This window comes from Paramormyrops kingsleyae, chromosome 16 (genome assembly GCF_048594095.1).
Source record: "Paramormyrops kingsleyae isolate MSU_618 chromosome 16, PKINGS_0.4, whole genome shotgun sequence".
NCBI lineage: Eukaryota > Metazoa > Chordata > Actinopteri > Osteoglossiformes > Mormyridae > Paramormyrops > Paramormyrops kingsleyae.
In genome coordinates this window covers 22,040,279-22,066,836 of record NC_132812.1, presented here as the reverse complement: position 1 = coordinate 22,066,836, position 26,558 = coordinate 22,040,279, and the positions used below count along the sequence as shown (strand labels likewise).

The following is a 26,558-nucleotide window of genomic DNA, read 5'->3' as shown; positions in this document are numbered from 1 at the left end:
GCACCTGACACTTGGTATTGTACTTGGTGATGTGAGGCCTGCATGCAGCTGCTCAATGGAGCAATGGAAGTCCATTCTATGAAGCCCCTGGTACACAGTTTTTGTGGTGAGGTAAATGCTACAGGAAGTTTGGAACTCTGCAGCTATTGAGTCAGCAGAACGTTGGCGACTTTTACACACTGTGTGCCTCCGTACTCTGTGACCCCGTTCTGTTATTTTACATGATCTGCCATTTCATGACTTCATGAGTTTCTGTTGCTCCTAAATGCTCCTCTTTGCATTAATACCATCTACATTTGACTGTGGAATATCTAGCAAGGAAGAAATTTCAGAAACTGACTTATTGCAAAGGTGGCATCGTACGACAGCACCCTGCTTGAGTTCACTGAGCTCTTCAGAACAGCCCTTTCTTTCACAAATGTTTGTAAACCTGACTGCATGGCTGGGTGCTTGATTTTATACACCTGTGGCAATGGGTCTGAATGAAACACCTGGATTCAATTATTCCAATTCAATGTGTCCCAATACTTTTGTCCATATAGTGTAGTTTAAAGCATTTTGTTCCCTCAAAATTCGTATGAGTCAATTATACTCATGCTAGTATAATATCATAATACTTGCTTGTGTGCCAACTTTCGTTGTACTTAAAAAGGCTGCTCAAAGCCCAGCAATAAAATTCTACCCACGAGTTGCACCAAATACCAAACCGCACATCACCACATAACACAGCTTTAAGAATCAGTTCTCGTACTACACTGCCACTATCAGGCATACTTGTGCATTGCTGAACCCAGCGAACGTACCGTCCAGGGAGCACCTGCGGGCCAGCTCCCAGAACACCAGGCCTAGGGAGTAAATATCTGCCCGCTTGTAGGACTCGAAATTGCTGACGTTGATCGAGTCGTCCAGGATCTCTGGGGCCATGTACCTGCAGTGAACTCGTCAGTACTTATGCATGAACACTTTTCCTGAGAATGAAAACAGGCAAATGAGGAGCCCACTATTCTCTTTATAGGCTTATTCTAAGAAAACACATCTAATATGACTTAAAATACTCATTGGTCATAGGTACTGAGTTAAGAGGGTCCCTATAGTGGAGAGGATTATGGGGTATTCATGAAATTCTTTATTGCTGTCACAGGTAATGAGATTTACTTTTTAATTGTTTGAAGAGAGGGTGGCTTTGTTATGGGATATATAGATGATAGTAGATGTTGGTTAACATGGAAAACAGGTGTGATGTGCTGTGCCACCATCCACACAGATAGCTCAAATACTCGCAGAATCATCTTGGACACATTTAGTATGAATGGCTATAGTAACCTAGACAATAAATCTGAATAAAAACCATATTTTAAGAATGCATTATAGGTCAGCTAGCTCGAACGTTCATGCAGTCATTTTCAGGTAAGGCGAGTCCCTACCTTTTGGTTCCCACTCTGTGATTGGATGGAATGTCAATGGTGTTGGCGATGGAGTCGTGCTTCACTGCCAGGCCCAGATCAGCGATAACCGCGCTGCCGTTTTTCTTCACCAGGATGTTCTTGGACTTCAAGTCTCTGTGAGCGATGGCGGGTTTTCCTGCCAAACCGATAGTGGCCCAGGTTTTACCGGAAGTTTACCTTGGCATCGTCCAAATGTACTTTGAGAAAAGTTCACGATCGGCCTTGGTTGTCCTGAGAGCAAAAGCTGCCGCCAAAGAGCATCTTTCCAGTTTCACCATCTCCCATTACTTTATTGAAAAGCGGGAGAAGCTACATCAAACTGGTGAGGAACAGTGACAGACTGTACACCTCAGTGACAGGCGAATAGCTCACCCTGAGTGCCAATGATCTCCATGTGCAGGTGGGCCAGCCCGCTGGCTACAGAGAGAGCCAGGACAAGTGTGGCCTCCACAGAGACCGTGTGCCTGTTCAGGTAGTCGAACAAGGAGCCGTGCTCATGGTACTCCGACACCAGCCACAGCTGTGTCCACGACCCGTTATCTGCAACGAGAATGACTGTTTACAACGGACTGTTTACAACCTCTGCATGTTTGGATCCAGATTATAAAAATGAAAACTAGCAAATGAAATATGGTGCCGGTAAATGCTGACATTTTGTTGGAAGTTGGTTCAAAGTGAATGGATTAAGCGTACACAAATTCACCGCGAAAGGCCCAGAGATATCTCAGCATAGGTAAAGCAAATCATTTTAAAATCCATTTAAACTTAGAATAGGACTTTCTATAAACTTGGCAATTAAGTCTACAGGAGTAAAAATGAGTGTGATTTGAACCTTTGTTATCAGCTGCTATGAAGCCCAGGATGTTCTCGTGCCTCAGCATGACTGTCTGATAGATCTCCACCTCTCGAAACCAGGACCGCTCGTCCCGGGATGAGAACATCTTGACGGCCACATGCTGCCCATGCCATTCTCCCCGCCACACCTCACCAAAGCCGCCCTTCCCAATGATTTCCTGGAGGATAATGCTTCTAGCTATAGACCTCTGGACCAACAACGGAAGTCCTGGTAATGGAGAAAGAGGCGCCATGTTGATCTGGCTTTGAATGTGGATGATGGTTGTAAATAGAATGCAACATAGCATCACACCTGGTCCAGATCCGGAGGTGCTGAGATTGTAGATAAGGTCCCTGAGACACATTTCGGGGGGCATGAGGTTCTGATCATCCAGTGGCTCCTCCACATCGGGATTTTGGGCCTTGCAGCGAGCACAGCGATATCCCTGAGCTATACACATACCCAGCAGGATAGCTACAAACATCAGGATGGAAGGCACTAGGATCACTGCAGCCACCTCCAGCCTGTGCCAGCTGGACTCACCTTGCAGTTGTTCTGCAGAAAGAGAGAAACACAGGAAACTGCTGCAATTTTCACAGCCCTTTTTAACCCTCTGAGGTCTAGGGGTTGGGAACACACTTTCACTGACTGGGGCATGATCACATATTTCTTCAAATATCGTAATATTAATTCATGGCAAATAAATTATTTCTTATATATTTGTTTTGCCATTACACTCATCTTTATTTTAATATATATTGTAAATATGTCAGATTTTTGTTAAGTTTGTAATTTGACATCAAAGTATAGACATTGCAAAATGCAGATTGGAACACTTGCAGAAACATTATAAAAGTACATACTAAGCAATGCTGGCAGCTTGTTTTGATCCCAGATATCTGATCACCAAAGTCTTGGCTACATGAGGATGACTAAATGGTGTAGTTGCAACATTCAGTTGAGTAAATAAATAAATAAAAAAACCTAACTCATGTCACTATTTCTGGCTCCTTTCCTTGAATACTTAGGAGCTCTTATGTGTATGCATGAGCCATTGACACCTGGCCACACCCCCCCCCCCCTTTTATACACCAGTACTTCATCCATAATTGGTGATGTGACAAGGCATCACATGTAAAACATCTGCCCTCTAGTGGCCTATCAAAAAAATATGAAGTACGAATTGTTCGAGTTCTGGTGTAACTATTTATCGATTATACATCTTCAATATATCAACATAATACAATACAATATCTTGAAATATTTTGGTCTGCAGAAAAGTCATGAACTTAACTAGAAAGTGATATTAACCAGAAAGATGCTTAGCATGTCAAGGTTTGAAATACTCTCTCTGTTAGCAAACAGGCAAAAGAATTGTCCCAGGAAGGGTTTGTCATCTCCTCCACTTCCTGTAAAAGTGCACCTGACAGAGCAGCACCACCCTCGATCTCGATGTTTGTAGTACAGAGGCCATTGTTCAATTAGAGGCCGCTAGTTTTTCACACTCATTTCAATCAATGACATTTTGATCCTCGCCATCCATCATAATGTATGCTTCAAGTATGAAGGAGCTGTTCAAAAGTTAAAAAGTTAATCGACAAGCAGTCTTATCGGGTGCGTTTTAATTAGCAACACCTCTGCAATAATGTCTTTAATATTCCTTTGGGAGCCAATGACTATGATCGCAATTAATACCAAAAAGGCAAGAACTGTCAGTGCAATTTTTGTACATTTAAATTGTAAATGTACATGTACATGTCTGCAGTGTTGGTTTAATAGTTAGGGATGTGCACTTATAATTGAGAGATTGCAGGTTCGAATCCGTGCCCAACAAGGTACCGCCCCCAAGTACTGCTCACCGGGCACTTAATTAGTTGGCCCCCTGCTATGTCACATATGGGTCAAATGTAGAAAATACATTGTGTTGTTGTGTCAACAATGACAATTAGTCACTAAATTCTAATACAAAGAAAATGTCTGTGCATTAAACTTGAGCAGATACATTAAACATTGCTTGTCAATTAACTCCTGTTATGAAACCAATAAATCTGTCAACATTTTTACAGAATCAAGCATCCCAAGACTTTCTGTGAGCTCTATATATCAGCATAATTTTCTAGTTTTTGCACTGTGTCTGACTTTCTGCACTACACTGTCTTGTATAATCTTGGACTGACTGTAGTCTCTATATAGCCCAGGTGTAGCTGAACGAGCAAACATTCCAATGCATCCATTTCACATGGCCAATAAACTTTTTGACTCTTGGTAAGCTTGCCTGTAACATGCAACCAATATCTTAACGCAATATGCGAGATCCTTAATTTGGCTCGAACCATAAGAGTCATGATCATTGTTTTAAGTAGTTCCATGTCCAGTTGTTTAATAAACAAAACTTGCACGATTTTCCTCTCCCAGAAAATGTTGTCCTTTGATGATTTTAGGTGGCCAGTAAATTGCAGTTATAGTGGGCTAGAGCAAGAGGAAATGTTGGCTATTTTTTCTAGTGGTTTGAGCAAGGATCTGGTTGCCCTCTGTGGCACCGCAACGTCAGCCTGCTTCAGGAACCAATATAGCCATGCAGCCATTCAGTGAGAGATTACAACTTACACACCTAGATGCTGCAAACAGGATGGAAAAAATCCTAAAAGGCATCCAGGAAGATACTGGGAAATGCAGCAAGACGTGAGCATGCACTGTATTCTCTGCACTTGATTATGCATTTTAATTAATTTTTGGGGACAGCAGCTCAAGAGAGCTCTGGGTTCAGATTGGCTCCTGGCTCTGTGCAAGGTTGATATCTTGCATGTGTTTCCTGTTTGTGCTCCTGTTTCCTGACCCCTTTACTTTTATTATCCATCAGTGTGTGAATGTGTGGGCATGCAAGTGTACTGTGCAATGGACGGGTGCATCATCAGACATGCACAAAGGCCTATGAAGTGCGTCCAAGTTAACGGTTACTGAAAGAGAGTGAAAGTCATTCCTATATTCGACTGAGTCATTCCTGCCTCTCAAACAGCCAAACCAGTTAACGATAACCTTTAACGTGAAACTATTCATTTTGTGTTAAACTAATCTTCACTTCAGAATGCCACTGAGAAAGCAGTATTCAGTCCAGCTAATTCATATTTATGTGCTGAGTTCTGATTAGCCCCTGCAGTTGAGAGAAGTAAAGAACGTGAGCTGCGCCCACCACACAGCAACCCACCTCAGGAATGAGTACCTGAGGGCAGCGGGTGATACCTCAGGACCACACTAGTTTAAGTGGAACAGAACAGTGTGAAGTTTTTTTCTGGTGGCTGGAGTGCCAATCCTTCCACCAACCCCCAAATTTTCCCTGAAAGTTGGAGGACCTGCTTGCAGGGCTGGATGTAGGTTAACGTCATACCCAAGATGGAGCAATTGCAGGTTAAAGGCCTTGCATCCTGGCATTCACAAGATTTGAACCAGCAAACTTCCAACTGCCAGCACAGATCCCTAGCCTCATAGCCCTACATCCCTACTGTAGAACAGGATTATTTTTTCATTTGGATTTATTACGTACAGCTATTATATAATATACGGTACTAGTTAGAAGTCTGGACACACCTGCTTTTAATGCATCCGTCTCTGTTTTAGCTATGTGATTCACCTTGTAGTCAAGGACCTTAAGGCAATGAAGTAATATGTCTCAAATATTGCAATGTAATAGAGAAGTGTTCAACATAAATATTTTCTAAAATTTTACTCCTCAAATTGGCCCCCTTTTGCTTCGATGACAGCACTGCAAACTCTTTCAACCAGCTTCCAGATGTAGCCACATGGAATGCTTCTCCAACAGATCGGTAGGAGTTTCCAAAGATCTGGGCACAAGTTGGCTACCTTGATCTTACTCTTCCATCCAACTCATCTCAAAGCAGCTCTATTGGGTTTAGGTCGGGGGATTGTGGAGGCCGGGTCATCTGTTACAGCACTCCATCTCTTTCCATGTTCACAAGATAATACAGTTCTATATAACCTTGAAGCATGCTAAAGGTCGCTATTTTGTTGAAAAACAAATGGTTTTCTGTAGGTGTGTGTAAACATTTGACGGGCACTGTATATTTATTTCAGCCATCCACCTTCCATAATGGTTCAGGTGCACTTGGAGCCAGTCTCCTGAAGCACAGGGCAGGAGAAACATGCATTAGACATTACAAGCCTACTAAAACTCTGAGAAAATCAAAACTCTTAGGTACAATCTGAAATTACTTTGTTTCTTAGGGATGTGCTCTAAGTACATTTCGACTGACTATGTAGGCACAGTTACGACTCCTATACAGAAACATTCAAAATTAAAAACAATTATTAAACTGTGCCTGTCAAGCAATGTTAGTTCTGTCTTTGCATTTGACATGTTTTCTAAACTTCACACAGCATTGCCTTTAGCACATCCTGCTGGTGAGTCCAGGCATTGCTAGGTTGGCACCATTAGCATGTTTATGTTAAGATTACGGTGGATCCCAGGAGGAAAATTCTGGAACACAGAGCCGCGAGAACATAGTGCACAGCGAACATAGATATGGTGCCAAACAGACATGGCGCAAAGACAGTACAGATAGTGCAAACAATTTCAAATTTTACTTGAAAATTGTGTAGTAGACGTTGACCAAATTTGTTTGGGAATAGCCTTGGAGTCTTGGACCTTGCATTTCAGAAGGTATGAGACTAATTGTTTATGCATTATGGAAAAGTAAGAACTTCGTTGTATGTTAGTACATCCGGCCTGTACTTCATAAATATTCTAAACAGAATATCTTTATTATCATCGAGCGTGTACAACGAAACTCCGTCAAACAAGAAACCGATTTTCATGCACAGGTGCTACTGCATGGTGACAAAGATGAACAGGCCTAGCGGTCAATGTTAAAATGTCCGAGTATTTGGTTACAAATTCCGTCCAAACAATTGTGCAGATCTAAACTAAACCTCCAGCAAATTCCATCATTATTGGGGTTTTATGCAGTAAATAGTAAATATTGTAAGCGTGTGCTGTCTGCCATGGACTGCGTGTAGTTTCCTAAGCCTGAGTATGTGTCACGCGTAAATGGCTTTCGTGTGTGCGATGGTAGACAGACGGAAAAAACAGCAGCTTCTATCTTTAAAGCGAGAGTATTTTTAAATGACACGCAATCGCCACAATACAAAAAATGGATGGTTGGATGGACTGGAGTATAAAGTCCCGGTGGTAGACGGGTACTTTAAACGAAAGTACCACACACACACACAAACACACACACACACACACACACACACACATATACATATAATATGTGTGTGCGTGTGTGTGTGTGTGTGACCGTTTTATTACCTTGTAAATAGTCTGTAGGTTTGAAGACTACCCTAACACTTTTGATGTAGCTAATGATGTTAGGTAGGTTTATAATGGAATAATGTAGATTTGCTGTAAGATCTCTTGCGTGAACGTGAGTCTGAACGCGTGAGTATCACGCCAGATACGTGAGAGTTGGCAACCTTGCGGGTTAGATTTAAATTGGGAATGTGTTATTTTGATATCAAACAGACACAAACACAAATTCAAGTTACTATCTTTAGCGGTTTTTGAGATATGACTGCTATGATTGCTAATCATGAAACCACTGCCTTAGCTAATCGTTAAGTTTATGTTGTGTGATGACCGTGTTTTCACGGAGAGCGCACGCGGGATAATCCATAATCTCTTATCCAAAGTCAATTTTGATCAACGCTTTTTTGCAGATTAAAAAAGTGATTTGCCGGACAAGCTGTAAGACCAACCCAATGGTAAGATCAAACTTCTGGTTTCCTTTTTGACACATCTGTATGCATATCTTAATAAAATAATGCCTGTTTAATTAATAAAATTCCAGTTATAATTCTATCCAAAGTATGGTGTTTAATTAGCCTTTAGTAAATACAACCAGATTAAAAAAGTGATTTGCCGGACAAGCTGTAAGACCAACCCAATGGTAAGATCAAACTTCTGGTTTCCTTTTTGACACATCTGTATGCATATCTTAATAAAATAATGCCTGTTTAATTAATAAAATTCCAGTTATAATCTTATCCAAAGTATGGTGTTTAATTAGCCTTTAGTAAATACAACCTCCCAAGTTATGACAGTGATAGTCTACGCCCCCCAATGATGTCATATTCCATTGTCACATGACTGAATATCTTTGCATTGGTGGTTCAGTGGTAGAATTCTCGCCTGCCACGCGGGAGGCCCGGGTTCGATTCCCGGCCAATGCAATGCAATTTTGAATTTTAAGAATTTCCTCCTGGTACCATTAAAGTGTATCTTACCACTAATCATGAAACCACTGCCTTAGCCGATCATTAAGTTTATGTTGTGTGATGACCGTGTTTCATAAAACGAATGCTCACACGCGTTACCCTTCTGCGGAGAGAGCACACGGGATAATCCATAATCCAACGTCAATTTTGATCAACGCTTTTTTACAGATTAAAAAGTGATTTGCCAGACAAGCTGTAAGACCAACCCAATGGTAAGATCAAACTTCTGGTTTCCTTTTTGACACATCTCTATGCATATCTTAATAAATTAATGCATTGTTTAATTAAAATTCCAGTTAAAATCTTATACAAAGTAAGGTGTTTAGTTTGCTCTAGTAGTTCTACCTCCCAGGTTATGACAGTAATAGTGAGTCTAAGCCCACCAATGATGTCATCTTCCATTGTCACATGACTGAATATCTTCGCATTGGTGGTTCAGTGGTAGAATTCTCGCCTGCCACGCGGGAGGCCCGGGTTCGATTCCCGGCCAATGCAATGGCATTTTGAATTTTAAGAATTTCCTCCTGGTATCATTAAAGTGTAGTTTAAAGTGTATTTTACCACTAATCATGAAACCGCTACCTTAGCCTATCGTTAAGTTTATGTTGTGTGATGACCGTGTTTCATAAAACGAATGCTCACACGCGTTACCCTTCTGTGGAGAGAGCACGCGGGATAATCCATAATCTCTTATCCAAAATCAATTTTGATCAACGCTTTTTTGCAGATTAAAAAAGTGATTTGCCGGACAAGCTGTAAGACCAACCCAATGGTAAGATCAAACTTCTGGTTTCCATTTTGACACATCTCTATGCACATCTTAATAAATTAATGCATTGTTTAATTAAAATTCCAGTTAAAATCTTATACAAAGTAAGGTGTTTAGTTTGCTCTAGTAGTTCTACCTCCCAGGTTATGACAGTAATAGTGAGTCTAAGCCCACCAATGATGTCATCTTCCATTGTCACATTAATGAATATCTTCGCATTGGTGGTTCAGTGGTAGAATTCTCGCCTGCCACGCGGGAGGCCCGGGTTCGATTCCCGGCCAATGCAATAACATTTTGAATTTCCTCCTGGGATCATTAAAGTGTACCACTAATCATGAAACCACTGCCTTAGCCAATCGTTAAGTTTATGTTGTGATGTTTACTTAAAATTCCAGTAAAAACCTTATACAAAGTAAGGTGTTTAGTTTGCCTTTAGTAAATACAACCTCCCAGTAGTGCTGGGTAGTATACCGGTTCATACCAAAAACCGTTTTTATTATTGTTATGTTATGATATGAATTTTTCTTATACCACAATACCAGTTTAAACAGCCTACAAAACGTTTGGAAAGTGGCACAGCTGGAAACTGTTTAAAGGGGCGACCCTTTTCATTGCTGCACCGCTAAAAATGTACCGCAGAAGATCAGAAACATTAGATATAGCTGACGCTGGAGTTGAAAATAATGAGACACTGGGGTTGTCAAAAATCGATACATTTTTGGTCATACCGCCCAGCTCTACCTCCCAGGTTATGACAGTGACAGTGCGTCTACGCCCACCAATGATGTCATCTTCCATTGTCACATGATTCTATATCTTCGCATTGGTGGTTCAGTGGTAGAATTCTCACCTCCCACGCGGGAGACCCGGGTTCGATTCCCGGCCAATGCAATGACATTATGTATTTCAAGAATTTCCTCCTGTGTATTTTACCATTAAAGTGTATTTGCTACTGGAAGTGGGTCCCTGTTTCCTTATGGACTGCCCCAGCTCCCAGCCTGAGTGAGCATTCTAAGCTTAACTGTGACTCAATTGGACAAGATGTCCAGAGAGCCAGATGAATAAAGTCTAGTTTTTATTCAATTCCCATGCTGACCGGAGGAAGCAGGACTGCGTGAAAGCCATGGCAAAGCAGCATTGACACACCCCCTCCCTGTGATCCACCAATCACAAAAGAGATCATCACGAGGGATTTGTTTTCTACACCAGCACACTCCAGGCTATTTATAAACCAGTCAAATCACTCATACTCAACAGCTGCCCTCAGCTGACCTGGTGATGTCACTGGATCTGTAGATCATGTGTGAACTGTAGTCACATGAGCTGAACCTGCACGCCCCCTGAAGGGGTTGCCTTGGAATGCTACCTGGCTGCAGGCGCAGTGTCTGGTTGTTGCAGAAGTCGGTGAAGCAGCAGCTCCTCTTGGACACATTGTGGGAGCCATGACAGAAGAGCTGGCCCTTCATCTCCAACAGGGACAGGCAGGACTTGACGACCTCTTCCCGGCCATCCACGAGCGTGACCGAGTTCCAGCATGCCCCGCCCACCCCGGTCTCACACGTGTGGTTGGTGCACAGCTCACACAAGCATTTCAGGCCTGGGAGGGTGGAGGGAGAACCGAACTGTCTAGGTCCACATAAACACAGGTTACACATACAGAAACGGGAAATACCTTTTCTTTTAAAAGTGTCATTGTGTATACGTGCAGTTAGTGCATGCTGGTTCATTAACCCTGTACCATCCATCCATCTTAGTAAGTGTGAATCCAGCACAGTCATGGGGAACCTGAAGCCCAGGCAGCACGGGACACAAGGCAGGGGACACCCTGGGTGGGACATCAGTCCTCCATAGTGCAGACACACATCTTTGTGGGGACTCTCCATTCATTTCTATGGGAAAAACCCTAATACCAGTGATGACGACCTTAACCCCTCCCCAACCCTAACCTTAACCATACATAACCAAACAAAATACAAAACTGTTGGTAGCTTTTTGATTGCAGACACTGTTTTTCATAAAATTGAGTTTCCCCTTGTGGGGACTGAAACAAATGTTACCACATCTAAATAACCTGTTTTTATCACATTGTGGAGGCATTTGTTCAGGTCAATAGAGCTACATCACCTTCCCTTCAAAGACAAACAAGCAAGTTCTCCTTAACGTTTTACGTCAAATGACCTCCATGACCCCCCGACCAACCCTAATCCTGCTGGCAGACCCATAAGTTATTGCTTGTCTCTGTACCCCTAATAATGCGTTTCCCCAGACGTCCAGTCAGGAGGCCGCCGACATAGAGCGATGAGGTGGAGATTAACAGCAGGTTTGGCGGCGCTCTTCAGAAGCCCTGACCACGGGGCGTATTCGCCTGCACGACACACAGCCAGGAATAGCTAAGAGGGGTGAGGACACTGCTAATCTCTCCAGCCACACTCTCCCAGATGGCTCCATGCCACTAACCGCTGTCTCACTGTGTCCTAAATGGGAATTCTGCCATTATGTAATGCCGCCCCACATTCCAGAGTGCCGTAAAGCTGCTTAGCGCCCCCCCCCCACCCCCCCCCCCCCGAGACCCTTGCCCCTTTAGGCACACTGAAACCACCACTGTGGGATTGAATTTAACATGGCTTGTCCTCATCCTTTTTTTGGGGGTAGTCAGCAGTGTCTGTTATGTCAGCGATTCCCTCAGAACTCAAACAAAAGGGTGATAATGAACCTGTCAATGTGAACGACCTATTTACTGTATCCCAAGGGGGGGGTCACATATAGTGGTCCACCAATGTGCAAATTTTACCAATACTGACTGATATCATATTTTTGCCTAAAAAATGACTTTACATTGTTTTTTTTTGCCTCAGTGGAAAATAAAAGATAGATCAAATAATTTCCACAAACATAGAGCTGCACCACATGGGGTGCCTGTGATCAGAAGGTCACTGGTTCAAGCCCGGCCTTGAATACCAAGAGGTAAATGAAGCCTAATTAAAAATTTATAAAAAAAAAATTGTGGCTGTATGATGTATATGTTTACATTTCTTTGCCACTGCAACTGTGTGTTTAAAACACACAATGCACAGCTTGGAGTGCTTAACTACACACTTGGCTTAGAGCAGGGTTGGGGAATGTCCAACCTCCAAGCCATATGCGGCCCACAATGCAGCCTGATCCGCCCCATAAGGGAAACCATAAATATAAAAATATAGTTACTTTTTTCATGCAATAAAAGAAAATAACATAAAATAGTAGGGCTGTGTAGTGGCAAGAATCTGGCAATAAGATATCCAACCTCGTTTCTAGAAAAGTTGGGACGCTGTGTAAAATGGAAATAAAAACAATGCAATGATTTTAAAATCACATAAGCCCATATTTAACTGAAAATAGAACAAAGACAACATATGAAATGTTGAAACAGAAATTTTACTGTTTTAAGGCAAATATATGCTCAGTTTTCATTTGATGTCTGCAACGCTTCTCAAAATTGAGACAGGGGCAACAAAAGATTGTAAAAGTTGTGTGATGCAACAAAACACCTGGTTGAATACTGAACTAATTAGGTAATTTGGCAGCAGGTCAGTAAGATGACTGGGTATAAAATGAGCCTCCCAGAGAGGCAGAGTCTCTGTGCAGTGAAGACGGGGAGAGACACAGGAGTTACGATTCAATATATTGTGATATATTGAGATACTGCGAGCAAGGGCATGTATTCCCATTTTTTAAATGTAATTTTAGGAGACCCCTCATAGTATAAAGAACACACCACTACATGCATAAAATCTGAGTTTAAAAAGTTTACTTTCTATGCAATCAGAACAGTGGGAGCCACATTAGCATTTATCGAAATTCCTGTAACATCCAACACCATATCACTACTTTGGGCAATCTGAGCAAAGGAATTAACATTTGCTTATATCGTGTATATATGTACAAAAGTGTTTGCCAAAATGAGCCAGCCTAAATCTTCCAGACAGCCATCAGCTACGTTTGCCCTTCCGCTACTTTCTGTGTCAGTTTACGTTGTTACTTTGGAGTCAAACAGCAGAAAAAAAGATAACACTACTATCAAGCGGTCTGGGGTTTAAACACAATACAAGATGAACCACTGTCTGTCATGGATCTTTGCACGTAAAAGCCACCCCCTGGCTAAGACGTGTAGCTAAAGACCTCTGGGCTTTAAAAAACGTATAATACACAGGCAGTCATGCATTAACCCTTACCTAAAAATGTGTTGCAGGTTCTGGTGCTGCCAACTTTGAATATCGATTAAGTCTAAATATCGGCCAGTAATATCGGGCAAGATTGACACATCGGAACGTTACAGATTTTTAACGAATATCAGCTGATACCGAAATGTTAACCTATATATAGTTCATCTCTAGTAAACAGGGTAATTACTGCTTAACCTGCCACAATAATCAGAAACACCCCCGGTCCTGATGTTCTGCTGGACATCCTAGCAGGGACTACAGCTGAATTCATACACATGCCAGTGTTATCGGCTGTTCTGCTGTCCCTACCAAATTATAGGTCCAACCTTATATTCCAAAAGAAAACAGGAAGCGTCAGTTTCAGCTTTATTCAAGTGTGAAGTCGTTTCCTGGTCAGATAATGTTTCATGTGGCTCGGGGTCACATCAGACTGATGGTAGGCTGGTAGCTTTTAAACATTTGTTTCAGTGGTTTTCCGAATAAATACAAATGAACTTTGATGTGTTGAGACAGTCGTTTGTGATTCAGAAGACAAAGTCTATTTTTAACGTTTCTCCCTCACCCACAGCATCCCGACCTGTTTGCAAACTATCTGTGATCTTCGGATTTGGAGGAAGTATTTCAGTAGTTAGTTAAGCCAGGAAGTAAAAGCACTGGTACAGTGTGTGATCATTAAACGGGTCTGTTCTCTCAAGCTTATATATTTTTGGATGCACTTTACTTGATGTGGCACAGATAGCATAGTGCAGGGGTGTCAAATGTTATCCGCAACGGGCCGGTGTGTATGCGGGTTTTTGCTGCAACTCCCTAATTAGATTACTAATTAGAGGACTGATTGGCTGAAAGAGTCCTCACACCTGGGTTTGAACAGCTGACCTACAGGTTATCCCAAAAACCTGCATACACACTGGCCCTTTGTGGATAAGATTGGACACCCCTGGTATAGTATTATGCTATTACTTATGTATTAACCACAAACTAAGTCTTAGTTACATACTGATCTCATGTTTGTTCATCATTAATGCATCATGACACGTCTTTTATCTCAAGTAGCGGCTATATTTGTTTATAATTTATTCATGGTTTGTACTTCAGTAACAACTGAGTTATTACTAAGTATTTTTGCACCTGTCATATAAAGTATATCTGTTAATCGTATCATAAGCAGACCCAAACCACTCTACATGGCTTATAGATTTCCTGCCCATTTTTATTGGGATTATCAGAAACTGCTGCATTAAATTAAATTAAATGACTGTCATGACCACCGGGACAAAGGACTTGGGGGGGGGCAGGCATGGTGGAGAAACAAAAGGAGGTTTGAACTTGAAGAACAAAGACTGGAAATAATGGGGTCATGGGGGATCAAAACGGGAGGACAGTGCACAGGCAACAAGATGATACAACACCAATGACCAGACTAGCGAGGAAAAGACAAAACAGGCACTTAAATACATAGACTAACGCAGGGCAAAAAGAATCAGGTGTGGCCTAAACGGGCCATGTGAGGGAGGAGAGAGGAGGGTTAGGTAGACTTGCTGGGCAGGACGTGATCAGAGGTCCCACCCCTTGGCCTGTCTGACATTAGTGAGTATCCCCAGAATCCAGCAGAGCCAATGGATAAGTTAAGAAAACAATCACATCTACAGCCCCACATCCATTAGGGTTTTAGTTAACAGTGCTCTGTTGAGCGGGGCATTCTGCATACACATCTTAGAGATCTGTCAATCATTATATGCAAACATTGTCAGTAGCAGGGAAATTCTTACAATGAGCCCTGAAACAAGTCATTCCTCCAAGTAAACAGCCCAAAAGAGATGTCATACCATGGCCATGATGGTTGTTAGTAAACCGCAAGAAACCCTTCAACCAAAGACCACCCATGAAAGGCTGGGGAACAGGCACATCTGAGCGACCCTGCAGAAAGTCACAGCAGCACAGCGCGTATTTCATTGGCTCTTGTGGAACGCCAATTTGACGTGCCAAGCACGGGCAGTGCCACCAAACTAAAGAGCAGAAACTCTAGAGATGAGATTAACAATACGGGAAAAAAAGATGCCAAAAATTAATTGAAGAAACAGTAGGAATTAAAACGTGTGAACAAAAGAATTAGTGACACTCTTGGGTGGTTCTACTGTAACGAATCACCATCAGAGGAAATACTGGCTACATTTCAGGCTACAAATTGAAAATAACTGACTTGCAGTGCTTAAAATACCATCGGATCTCTGCTGTTGTATCCCAACTATCAAATTATATTGCATAATGGGTTGCAACCTTCACCACTAATGAAGGAAAAGGCATGGTATTTTGGTAACTGAAGTACCTCAAAAATGTAACAAAAAAAATCGTAATATTGTGTAACGGAATGCTCCGAATTGCTGATGGATATAAACAGCTGAGATATTCACAGTCTATAATGAAACCCATGAACCGAAGGGTTTTCTATCACTTATCATGCTTTATTTCTGATGACTTTCAGTTTAAAGAGAACTCACACGTAACGGAATTACAGACTGGTAATGGAATTACATGCTGAGAAACTAAGTGAACTCAGGGATGCCACAAAGCATTCTTGGTAATTAAAAACTGTCTGAAATTACAGTGCCTGTAACTAAGCCCGAGAAACAACCAACACTCTGAAGACACTCCGAAAATTAATAATAGATAGAAGATAATTAATCAGTTCAAGTGATTATTACTGAAACTGAATACAAACTCAAACAAATTAGATGAAGCCAGTTCTGCTTCACTGTAGCTTCCTAGTTTCTGATTCTTAAACAGAAGATTCGCGGTCCAGTTCCAAAGGATTTTGAAATATATAGTCAAAAAATAAATGAGTACAAGGCAAGTGGATGGTAACAGAATTACAATAATCTTTCATTTTTGCCTGTGTTCAAAAATTAGGCTTGTTTTCACTTCCATCCCATCATATTTCTAATGTTATGTCACCACATATGGTGCATTTCTCAGCTACTGGCAGGAGCAGACTGGTCATCGGGAAGTTTGACGGCCACGGCCTGATATAGTCTTTATACCAGGGGTGCCCAAGCTGTCCGTCGATGTCGGCATGTTTCAGGTTAATCACAGGAGATGATTAATGGATAATGCTGTATTTCATCATTTGTGGCCAACCGGATGATTGCAACTGGCAATATATACCAAAGGGACTCCCCCCCCACCTCAGTCCACTGCAAAACATACCAAGGGGAACCTCCCCCACCCCCAAAATTCCTGAGCTGCATCTAGTTGCCAGTCCGCCCCTGGATACCGGCTTTGTTTTAACCCTATGTGTTACCATACCTAAAGTCTACAATCATAAGGGACGACTGGGTAGCTGAAAACTATAGTGAAGTTTTCACTATAGACAATTGGAGTTATAGATAATGCAAATGATGACAGAAACAGGTAGTAAAATGATTTGTGTCAAATGAATATTGCCGTGGTTAGCTACTCATTTCACCTGTAGGTGCAAGCTTCATATTGTAAAAAAATCATCTTATTCTTGCCTTGCTTACACCTTCCTTGGTAGCACTGCGTCTTCTCATCGGCACCAAGCGGCATTTTTCCTTAAATGCTGAGTGAAAAGGACAAAGGTTTGGGGGAAATTTGCTAAATCAGCAATGCAGAAAATGTACTAGTATGGTATTTAAAAAATGAACTCCACAAAAAACATAAAAATATGCATGGGAATTTTTGACACAGCATAGTTGGCAATATATGATATTTAATTGTAGTACAATGATCCGTCAAATGCATGACATTTAGAACGTGTCATATATAATGTCAATATTCATTTGATGAACCATTATTCCATAATTATTTATAAATGCATGTTGAATTGAATCATTGTAAATCTGTACTGGGTGTTTTACCTACTAATGTCTTTGAGAGCAACGTAACATTAATGTGAAAAACATCTTGAGCTGTATGCCAGTTAGGGCCTTCGCAAATCAGGCCCCTGGCACGTTCAATTGAGGTTCCTTCATACTACAGAAACTCTAGTTGTATTGCACGTGTATTTGTGGTTGTCCAGGTTTACAGCAGATCAGCATTGGCATACTCCACCCTTGTGCCCCATTATGTCTGGAATAGATGGATGGAATGATACTATTATTATTATTATTATTAGGTTATTAAGTAAGTAGCAGCAGCCTTTCTCGGCCGATTATAACAATCTCAAGGCAGTCCCTGTTGATTCTGTGCAAGCCGATTTTGTTTTCCGAAGTGTTGCATTCATATAAAAAAATACATTCCCGACCCACTGAGGTTGCGCAACCTACCTGTGCAGATCTGCGAGAGCGACACGGCGATCAGCGCTGTGACAACGGCAGCGCGCCTCGGACTCACCATGGCAGGAAGCTCATCTACTCATCTAGGGAAGCGCTGCCTTTTATCCGCACTTAAATGCATACGATGCCTTTGAAACGGAAAAAAAATATCTTTCATCCCACTTCGCTCGCATTACTCTACGGGCAAAAAACAAGCAGGGAGATGAACACGCAAATAGGACGCATGTCCCGCCCCCGAACGGGGCTGACCGACAGGCACTAAAGAGGATTAACCTCCTCTTCCTTCGCGCATATCACAGATGACCGCGTACCCCTGGGTGATATTTCGACCGACTTTCTTGGACTTTTTACTAAGTATTCAGAGTAGCAGAGGGTCAGAAATCCTGCCAAAAACACGAACGAGTTTTTCACTTCGTTTTCCAGCGTTGCACATTGTCAGGTGTCTGAAATCTGTAGGATTACTGATCCTGATCATTCACGCGAATCCTGGCGTCATGCTGAAGGACCCATACTAATCTAAAATCACGGAAATTTAATTTAATTTTGAGTCAGACGTTCTTGGGTCTACGTTTTTAAGAAGTAAATGGGCAATCTTATGGTGATTTGTGTTTTTTAAGTAAGTTACACCAAGTGAAGACCCAGGAAGTTCTAATTACGTGACTCACCATAAAATTCCCAATAGGCTAATTGTCATTCCTGTCTACTGTTTGAAAAATATGTCTTGAAATGTCTCAGGTCTTTTATTTGTTTACAGTACCAAATATAGGTTTTTCTACATTTACTGTAGACTAGTATATCTTAGAATTGCTCCAAACCATATTCCAAAAATGAATCCAAACATGCCAGTCCAGTTACATATATCTGTTACTTGCCTTTGTACTGTTATCTAATTTTTGAAAATCCCAATATTTGCAGTATCACGAGGAGCTGAAACAATCCAGCTTGCACCCCAGCCCCGTGGCCCGTGACGGACCGGCATCCCGTCCAGGGTGCACCCCAGCCCCGTGGCCCGTGACGGACCGGCATCCCGTCCAGGGTGCACCCCAGCCCCGTGCTGCCTGGGATAGGCTCCAGGTGACCCTCACCAGGATAAGCAGTTACAGGATGGATGATACCACCCTGCCCCCCCACCCCCCCCCCACAACTAACTTGGTTTAGTAAAAAGCTCTGCCTATCTGCAAAAAGTCCCAGTGATTGTAGATAAGAAAAATATGCATGCATTTTTTTTTTATCAGTTTAAAAATAAAAACATCTAGGTCGAAAGTAAAGTATCATTCAGGACCACATTACCTTTTAGTGTTAGCTGTTAAGTTTATTATTAAAATAAAATAGAGTGTAACAATATGCAATTGCAGTAACAAAAGAGCCATAGACATGAATGAATTTCGTGCTGACTATCACGTGCGGCTGTCACTTGTACAGCCCATAATTCTCAAACCGAACAGAAACACCAGTATGTTATAAAGTGAATAAATAAAGCAGCTAAAAGTTTGTTGAAATGTTCCTCCAATTTAATTAATAGAAATCACTACATATTATAAAACAAAATACTTTCATTTTACAACTAACATTTTTGGGTTAAGACAATAGAGCTTTACAGAAAGCGCTTTTGCTCCCACACAGAATCATTGGCTTTCATGTATATTTTATTTCCTTTATTTATTTGCTCTCTGCTCAGCATTTGTGCTGATTAAAGCTTAACAGGTTACAGTGCAGGAACAGGGGAGCTCTGACGTGTCTGAGGCAGAATTGCCAAGGTGACGCCGTGTAGGGGACGCCTGTAATGGCCACATGCTCCTTGTTTTGCTGCATTTAAGATATTACAGGTTTCAGTTAAGAACCGACACCCATATTAGCTGTCAACACTGGCAGAGGTGAGGCTGTTAGAGTCTTCAGATACTCTTTATTCAGCTAAAAAAAGATAGTGAGGATTAACTTCCTGTTTTTTTGGGGTCCAGGATTGATTCCGGAATGCTCCTCAGAACAGTGCAACACAGGAATGGAGGCTGGTTGTGCAGCAGCATTAATCCGTATTGCTGGAGGAACCATTTCCGAACGTTCCTGGAAATTAAGTCATGGTGAGAAAGGCAGCTCTAAGGCGTTTCTTCCTTGAAGAACTGAACTGTTAGTGTGACTTTACCCCTCAGAGTACCGGCAGTCTTCTGAAAGCCCTCAAAATGTTCTTTGGATGCCAAAACGTGTCCTGTTGGGGTCTTACGATAAATAAGGTTTGCCGCCACACAGAAGCAGGGGAAGCCTCCTCAGCCACACCTCTCGTCTTACTGCCCAGTGAAGCCCCCCAGTGAAGCTCCCCAGCAGACTGCCAGAGGTCTTTGGTGTCTCCCTCTTGGAGGAAATTCAACAATCTGAGTTGATTTTGTCCAGCGAGTTGTTGATCTTTGTCAAAGTCTTTTTAATGCGGAGAGCGGTCAGTCTAGCGGATGGATTTCGGTACCAGCACTCCTTCATCAGCTTTGAGATGGCCATTAATGTCTGGAACACACAGGTAAGGACACCCATCAATTCAAGCCTTCACCCAGGGACGGATTACGGACCGGGCCAGCGGGGCCGCTGCCCAGGGGCCCTTGGGGTGCAGGGGGCCCGTGGAGCCCCCCCTAGCCCAAAACAATTTGCAACGCTTATCAACAATGTATTTTCGTTTGTCTATTTTAGAGGGCCTACATTCTTTGATCCTCTGCCTACAAGGGCCCCTTACCCTATAGGGCCTCTGATGGAAACATGGAGGGAGGGCGTTTGGCTGCCAAGGGCCCTTGAATTGTGGTGGTTGTGGTGGTGGTGGTGGTGGTGGGGGGGGGGCCCTCGCGAACGTTTTGCCCAGGGGCCCACACAACCCATAATCCGTCCCTGCCTTCACCTTATCCGTAATTTAAAGGACAACTCATTTAAATATGCCCATGCTGTCGACAACAGACATTTTCGGGTTTATGAAACACAATGGGGTTCTGGGTCGGATCTACTCACCGGGTCCGAGCACCACCGGTTGGGTACATTGGGTCTCTGTTGATCTATGCACACCAGTTTCTTCATGTCCTCGAAGCTGGGGTCACTGGGCACCACGTCATAGAAGGGCGGTTTATAATCTTCCACGATCCCTGAGCAGAAGGGACCCGGAGAAATGGAAGCATGTCATCGAAAAGGTCCTTCCGTGTGCACAGAAACAGTCAGGGCACAGAGATCTGAAGGTCTGCTAGAGGAGGGTCTCTGCAGCAAAACGGTTGGCAATATAGTTAAACTCACAGCCGAACCATAATGTAGCAACAGCTTAATCTAGCAGTCAATATTAGCATTAAAACTACGTGGATTGCTGAGCCCTTAATTTACTAGCAACCTTAGTTTAACAAACAGGGGTGACAGTCCATCCCTTAGCCTGAATAAATAACGGTATTTAAACCTTTAAATCAGGCTGCATCCATTCCCACACAGGAAGTCTACGGTGGCCACACAAGGACAAAAATCACCAACCATTGCTGACAGTCCTCCTGGCGATCTCCCACAGCACCAGGCCGAAAGCCCAAATGTCCACTCTCTTGTAGGACTCAAAGCAGTCCGTCTGGATGCTGTCATCTAGAATCTCAGGCGCCATGTAGCGCTTGGTGCCTACTTTCGGGTTATTGCCCACGTCCAGCTCGTTGGTGTCCTGGAAGTGCATCACGGCCAGGCCTAGAAGACGACGGGTAACAGGAATTATAACACACAGCTACAAGGTCAACATGAGACCTACAACAGAAAGTGTGGGGGGGGGGGCATCATTAACAGGAACGCAAAGGGGCAAATGGCTCATCCATCCTCTCTCTCTCTCACACACACAAACACACACACACCCTGGACATCATTTGTTTGGACTGTTAGCATCAGGCAGAAGACACAGGGCAGTCAAGCCACCCTACCAGAACAGTATCCCAATGGGGTAGCCAGGCTGAACCCCCCCCCCCCCCCAAAAAAAAAGCACCACATCACCTTATTCTACCTATCCATTTGTACTTGGCACATATTTATTAACTACAGTTAAATATTACATGTCTTGGCTTGTGTTTTGTTTGCTATCAGAGTTGCCAATACTCACGCATCTGGCGTGACACAGACGAAATTGTACGGCAAATATATATTATTCCATCATAAACCTAAAATTAGCTACATCAGACCGTTTGGGGTAGTTTGCAAGACTATTTACATGGTAATAAAATTGTTACATACATGTAAATGCCTATGCAGACTTCTCAATGAAAATTTCACTCCAGACAACTGGAGACCCCGGTTGCTATCCCAATATCATTGTAGTCGTGTACAATGACAAAGAACTGAAAATTAAATCTCACACAGACACTTTTAAACTCACTTACGGTGCCTTAATTGAAACACTTCTTAACTGCGAGTTTCTGCAAACAGGGGGGATGACCCTGAACATGCTTGGGTAACTTTTGCTATCACAAGCTAAGAAATTTTCCCTGAGATGCATTTGGAGCTGAAACCAATACAGCAGTTTTTACTTCCCTACTGCCCCCTTGTGGCTCCACCATGAAAGTACAGTAAAACCTCGGATTGCGAGCATAATTCGTTCCAGAAACGTGCTCGTAATCCAAAGCACTCGTTTATCAAAGCGAATTTTCCCATTAGAAATAATTGAAACTCAGATGATTCTTTCCACAACCCAAAAATATTCATAAAAAATTATTAATACAAAATATAAAGTAAAAAATACATACAAATTAACCTGCACTATACCTTTGAAAAGAATGGTGGATGGTGTGAGGGAGACGAGAGAGAGAAGAAGAGGAGGTTTATTTTGTAGGACGACTTTCACTATAACTAACGGAATCACTGCTATTTGTTGGCTCACTGGAATCTTTTTCTTTTTGTGTGACTTTAACAAGGAACCTATCCAATGACAGCTGATTTTGCCTCCTATTCGATTTTGCGGAAATGTGACATTGCATTGTCGTTCAACAGATTCATCGCTTGCACTGCTACGGCCTTATTTGGGTGGTGCTTTTCTACTAAATTTTGACTATACGAGTGAGGGACGCCGACTGAGACCAAGCATGGGAAACAATTACCCACAATCCCACAGTGAGAGAGAGAAGAACCATCGGCTCAGTTGTGATCACGTGACGCTCGGCAGATAAAGCATATACGTAATACTTGTATTACAAGACCTCACTCGTTTATCAAGTTAAAATTTATTTTAAAATTTTGCTCGTCTTGCAAAACATTCGCAAACCAAGTTACTCGCAATCCAAGGTTTGACTGTATTTAAAATACAAACAATCCATCATTATTGCTGATCCTGAAATTAACATGTTAATCGTCGTTGTGCCCTCCTGTTTACTTTACAGGTCTGTCGTCACACGGTATCTGCTGAAATGTGCAGTGCAAACATTGCATGGATGGTTTCTTTCTTTAATCGGTTTATAACTGTTGACTTTGCGTCAGAAGCACAGCCCTGATCAGCTCACAAGGAGCAGACTGGATTCCGTTCAGCACAGTTCTGCACAGTGTGCCGTCTGGGGAGGGGGGATGGGGGATTAGTGGGGGGTGTAATGAAGGGGCAAGGTGGGGTGAGGTACCAGACTGCAGATTTCTACCAAACATAAGTGTGCAGAACATTAACCTTTAAGTTATGGATGTAGATGTCCTCCAATGGTAGGTAATTATGAAGTTCTGCTTCATAATTGCATTTCAGGCATTGCTATTTGCTCATATTTCATGGTCATAGTCAGAATTGAGATCTGTCCCCCTGTCCCCTGCTGCGCCACACTTACCCAGGTCAGCGATGCAACACTGACCCGTCTTGTTTACCAGGATGTTCTTGCTCTTGAGGTCGCGGTGGGCAATGGCCGGCTTGCCCTGCGTGCCGAAGATCTCCACGTGGAGATGTGCCAGGCCGCTGGCGATTGACAGCGCCATCCGCAGGCAGCCGGAGGCGTCCAGCGTGCTGAGCTGCAGGTAGTCGTACAGCGAGCCCGGCTCGTGGAAGTGAGTGATCAGCCAGAGCTGCGTGCTGGAGTTGCGGGACGTCATGTCCGACGCGATGAAGCCTGCGAGGCACGGAGCCAGCCGGCCGGGTCAGACCACGCCTTAAAAGAGCCTTAAATATTGAACTTCAGAGCAATAAGTGATGCCATGGAACCAATTTAACTGGATTGCATGATCTAAACACAACTGGAGTAAATATGCACCGTTGTATGCTAACAGCGCACATGCTAACAGCGCGCATGCTAACAGCGCGCATGCTAACAGCGCGCATGCTAACAGCGCGCGCTAACAGCACACATGCTAACTGCGCACATGCTAACAGGGCAAACGCTAAATGCCACAGGTGAACGCGACCTCACCCAGGATGTTGTCGTGCCTCAGCAACACCGTGTTGTAGATCTCAGTCTCCCGAAACCAGGACTTCTCATCCCGGGAGGAGAAGATCTTGACGGCCACGTTCTCGCCCTGCCACTGGCTCCTCCACACCTCCCCGTATCGCCCCTTACCTGTGGTGGGGGTGGGAAGTCAGATGGGCTGTTCAGGTCGACTGGTGTGTGTAGATGGACAGATACCGACCTGGTCTCTTACTAATGAAAGAATGTTTGAAATGGCTGAGAGGCAGCTGACAGATAGGCTCTGACCCCTGTCGTCTAATCGCTTTGCCGAGTGCAGGAAGGGTTAAACCCTCAAAATGTACATTTATATCTGGTTTCTGCTTTTTCCTCCCGATAGAAGACAGGCCAGAATTTTACTGTTTTATTTGTTTTTCTAGGACTTATAGTTTTTTGATACACTACAGGGTCTCACTGTGCTTCGAGCCTAAGCCAGAGTATGAGGAACAAACAGGGACACCAGCAAGGGATGGGGAGGACATGCAAACTCCCCACACACACACACACACACACACACACACACACACACACACACAGAGCCAAGGGTGAGAATCAAAGTCGCACAGGCGTGAGGCTACAGCGCCACCCACTGAGCACCACAAGTAAAACCTTCCCGGCAGGATGTGATAATGATCATGCTGCACTCTGCCAGGACAACGGGGAAACTGACCCACACACTCGTTGAGTGTGATCTGCCGGGCGACGGTCCTCTGGACCAGGAACGGGAGTCCGGAACCACTGCCTGAAGTGCAGGAGTGGTCCAGCAGGTCCTGCGAGGGAAGCGGAAGGGCATCAGCAGACCGGCCAATCGCAAGCCAGACATTCTTCAAGGCGGCGTGGGGGTGACGGCAGGGCAGGAGACAATGACTGGAAAAATAGACACTGTATGCAAGTGGGCAATGTAACTGTCACATGGGTGAACAACGACTCCACCATGACTGCCTTCTGCGATTAGTGGGTGGACGAGAGATCTAATTAAATCCCTTCCTCGCACTCCAAAGGCGCTTGGTGTTAAGCCTTGTCTTTATACCCACTCTCCACACAAGATTACAGGCCAGCCCCTGCCAGTAGGCTGTAGCTGCCACAAGAGGGCGCTGGTGCGCAAAGAAATGGGAAGAAAGCCAGACACAAGTGCTACAAATTTGAAGAGGAGATTTCCTGAAGAAGAACCGCCCCCATACACACGCCCAGGAGGTCTATCCCATCGGAGTTAAAGCATTCCTGTAATGAGAGGGCTAGGCGTGACTTGGTCGGACGCAGGAAGAAGAAAAAAAACAAGCAGTTAATCTGCAGCTGTGCGGAGGAACTAACATGCACAGCAGGGACAGCAGCACTGGTGGCAGGAGAGAGGGAATGGGGGGGGGGGGGGGCAGAGAGAGGACAGGGGGCCCTAAAATTCAGCCCAGAAGTCCTGCCAGCATCAGCACAGCCCCACGAACGAGGCCCCAGACAGCTGGCAGAGGTTCTGCATGTGACAGGACGTAAATGTGGGAGACCCCCCCAAAGACCCCCACCCCCGGCTCACCGCCAGCGTGCTCTCGCCCACGTTGGACGCCACTATCCCTTCGATGGCGCCGTACTCCGCGTCACGGAACACCGGCCGCTCCATCTGCTTCTGGTGGATGCGCCGAAAGACCAGGACGGCCACGGAGGAGAGGACGATGAGGACAACCACGGGGGCCACCACCACCAGAGCCAGCGAGGACATGCCGTCACTCAGACCACCAGGGGGCTCCCCTGAGCAAGTGGGAGGAAAGGGGGGGCAGAGTCAGAAATCAGCCAGACGGCTCAGATCATCGGGCCAAACGCACGCTAAACCTGTCACGTTACCGACAGGCACGGTGTCACACGCTTCACGCCAAAGTGCCTGGGATACTATCCAAAGGATGGAGAATCAGGAGGAAGACAGGAATACAGGACCCAGAAATCCAGTGCCATGTGCTAACACTGGAACGCACTGGCTACATCCCAAAACATCCAAAGACTCTTCAGCACCCCCCTCCCTGGCTCTCTTTCCTTCGTCCCGAAAGCGTCTCCGAATTCCAGGTGCTGAAGTGCTGTCCCAATACCCTAGGGAACGAGTCAATGAGGGTCGATTTTCACTCAAATATTGAGACTACCCTTTGCGGAGAAAAATTCGCCCTCGGTGACACCCACGCGTTACTTGGCTGAGTGGGATGATTTTATACATAGAAGCAGAGCATGGTAAGTCATCACGGATGCAAGTGTGTCCCAATACCGCTTTATGCTCATGCTACCTTCCTCGCTCACTCACTTGTTCCTTCCCTCATCAGTTAAACTTTCAACATTAGACAGTCGAGTCATCAAGGGAGGGAGC

At 43.8% G+C, this 26,558-nt stretch overlaps 2 protein-coding genes, 1 long non-coding RNA gene and 1 other non-coding gene across 10 annotated transcripts in view; 2 read left to right on the top strand and 2 right to left on the bottom strand.

Annotated features, from left to right (window-relative positions):
• LOC111858375 (activin receptor type-1C-like) overlaps window positions 1–18,111 on the bottom strand; it is a 20,751-nt gene extending 2,640 nt beyond the window's left edge. Inside the window, exons 1-7 of one of the 3 annotated variants that reach the window (XM_023840123.2) lie at window positions 17,826–18,111; window positions 10,707–10,937; window positions 2,593–2,835; window positions 2,278–2,508; window positions 1,818–1,985; window positions 1,425–1,581; window positions 804–928 (exon numbers count right to left, since the gene is read on the bottom strand). In XM_023840123.2, the coding sequence (XP_023695891.2) occupies window positions 804–928; window positions 1,425–1,581; window positions 1,818–1,985; window positions 2,278–2,508; window positions 2,593–2,835; window positions 10,707–10,937; window positions 17,826–17,895 (1,225 nt within the window). In that variant the 5' untranslated portion in view covers window positions 17,896–18,111. Of the gene's footprint in view, window positions 1–803; window positions 969–1,424; window positions 1,582–1,817; window positions 1,986–2,277; window positions 2,509–2,592; window positions 2,836–10,706; window positions 11,119–17,825 lie in introns of those variants that run through there. The other 2 variants (XM_072700301.1, XM_072700302.1) reach the window with 2 other exon arrangements.
• LOC111858381 (uncharacterized) lies at window positions 6,703–20,020 on the top strand. Of its 3 annotated transcripts, XR_011982914.1 has the most exons (7): window positions 6,703–6,955; window positions 8,014–8,058; window positions 8,740–8,783; window positions 9,299–9,343; window positions 10,442–11,739; window positions 18,750–18,908; window positions 19,793–20,020. It is a non-coding gene; the product is annotated as an uncharacterized lncRNA (long non-coding RNA). The 3 variants fall into 3 exon arrangements; XR_011982913.1 differs by lacking the exons at window positions 18,750–18,908; window positions 19,793–20,020 and having other exon boundaries at window positions 10,446–10,718; XR_011982912.1 differs by lacking the exons at window positions 18,750–18,908; window positions 19,793–20,020 and having other exon boundaries at window positions 6,704–6,955; window positions 10,739–10,878.
• Window positions 10,161–10,231, top strand: trnag-ccc (transfer RNA glycine (anticodon CCC)). The gene has a single exon. It is a non-coding gene; the product is annotated as a tRNA-Gly (tRNA).
• The window catches only part of LOC111849720 (activin receptor type-1-like), a 20,969-nt gene continuing 13,536 nt past the window's right edge, over window positions 19,126–26,558 (bottom strand). For all 3 annotated transcript variants that reach the window (XM_072700298.1, XM_072700300.1, XM_072700299.1), the window contains 7 exons: window positions 25,746–25,957; window positions 24,891–24,990; window positions 24,188–24,334; window positions 23,615–23,890; window positions 21,318–21,515; window positions 20,817–20,947; window positions 19,126–20,327 (listed from right to left, as the gene is read on the bottom strand). In XM_072700298.1, the coding sequence (XP_072556399.1) occupies window positions 20,193–20,327; window positions 20,817–20,947; window positions 21,318–21,515; window positions 23,615–23,890; window positions 24,188–24,334; window positions 24,891–24,990; window positions 25,746–25,957 (1,199 nt within the window). In that variant the 3' untranslated portion in view covers window positions 19,126–20,192. The remainder of the gene's footprint in view (window positions 20,328–20,816; window positions 20,948–21,317; window positions 21,516–23,614; window positions 23,891–24,187; window positions 24,335–24,890; window positions 24,991–25,745; window positions 25,958–26,558) is intronic.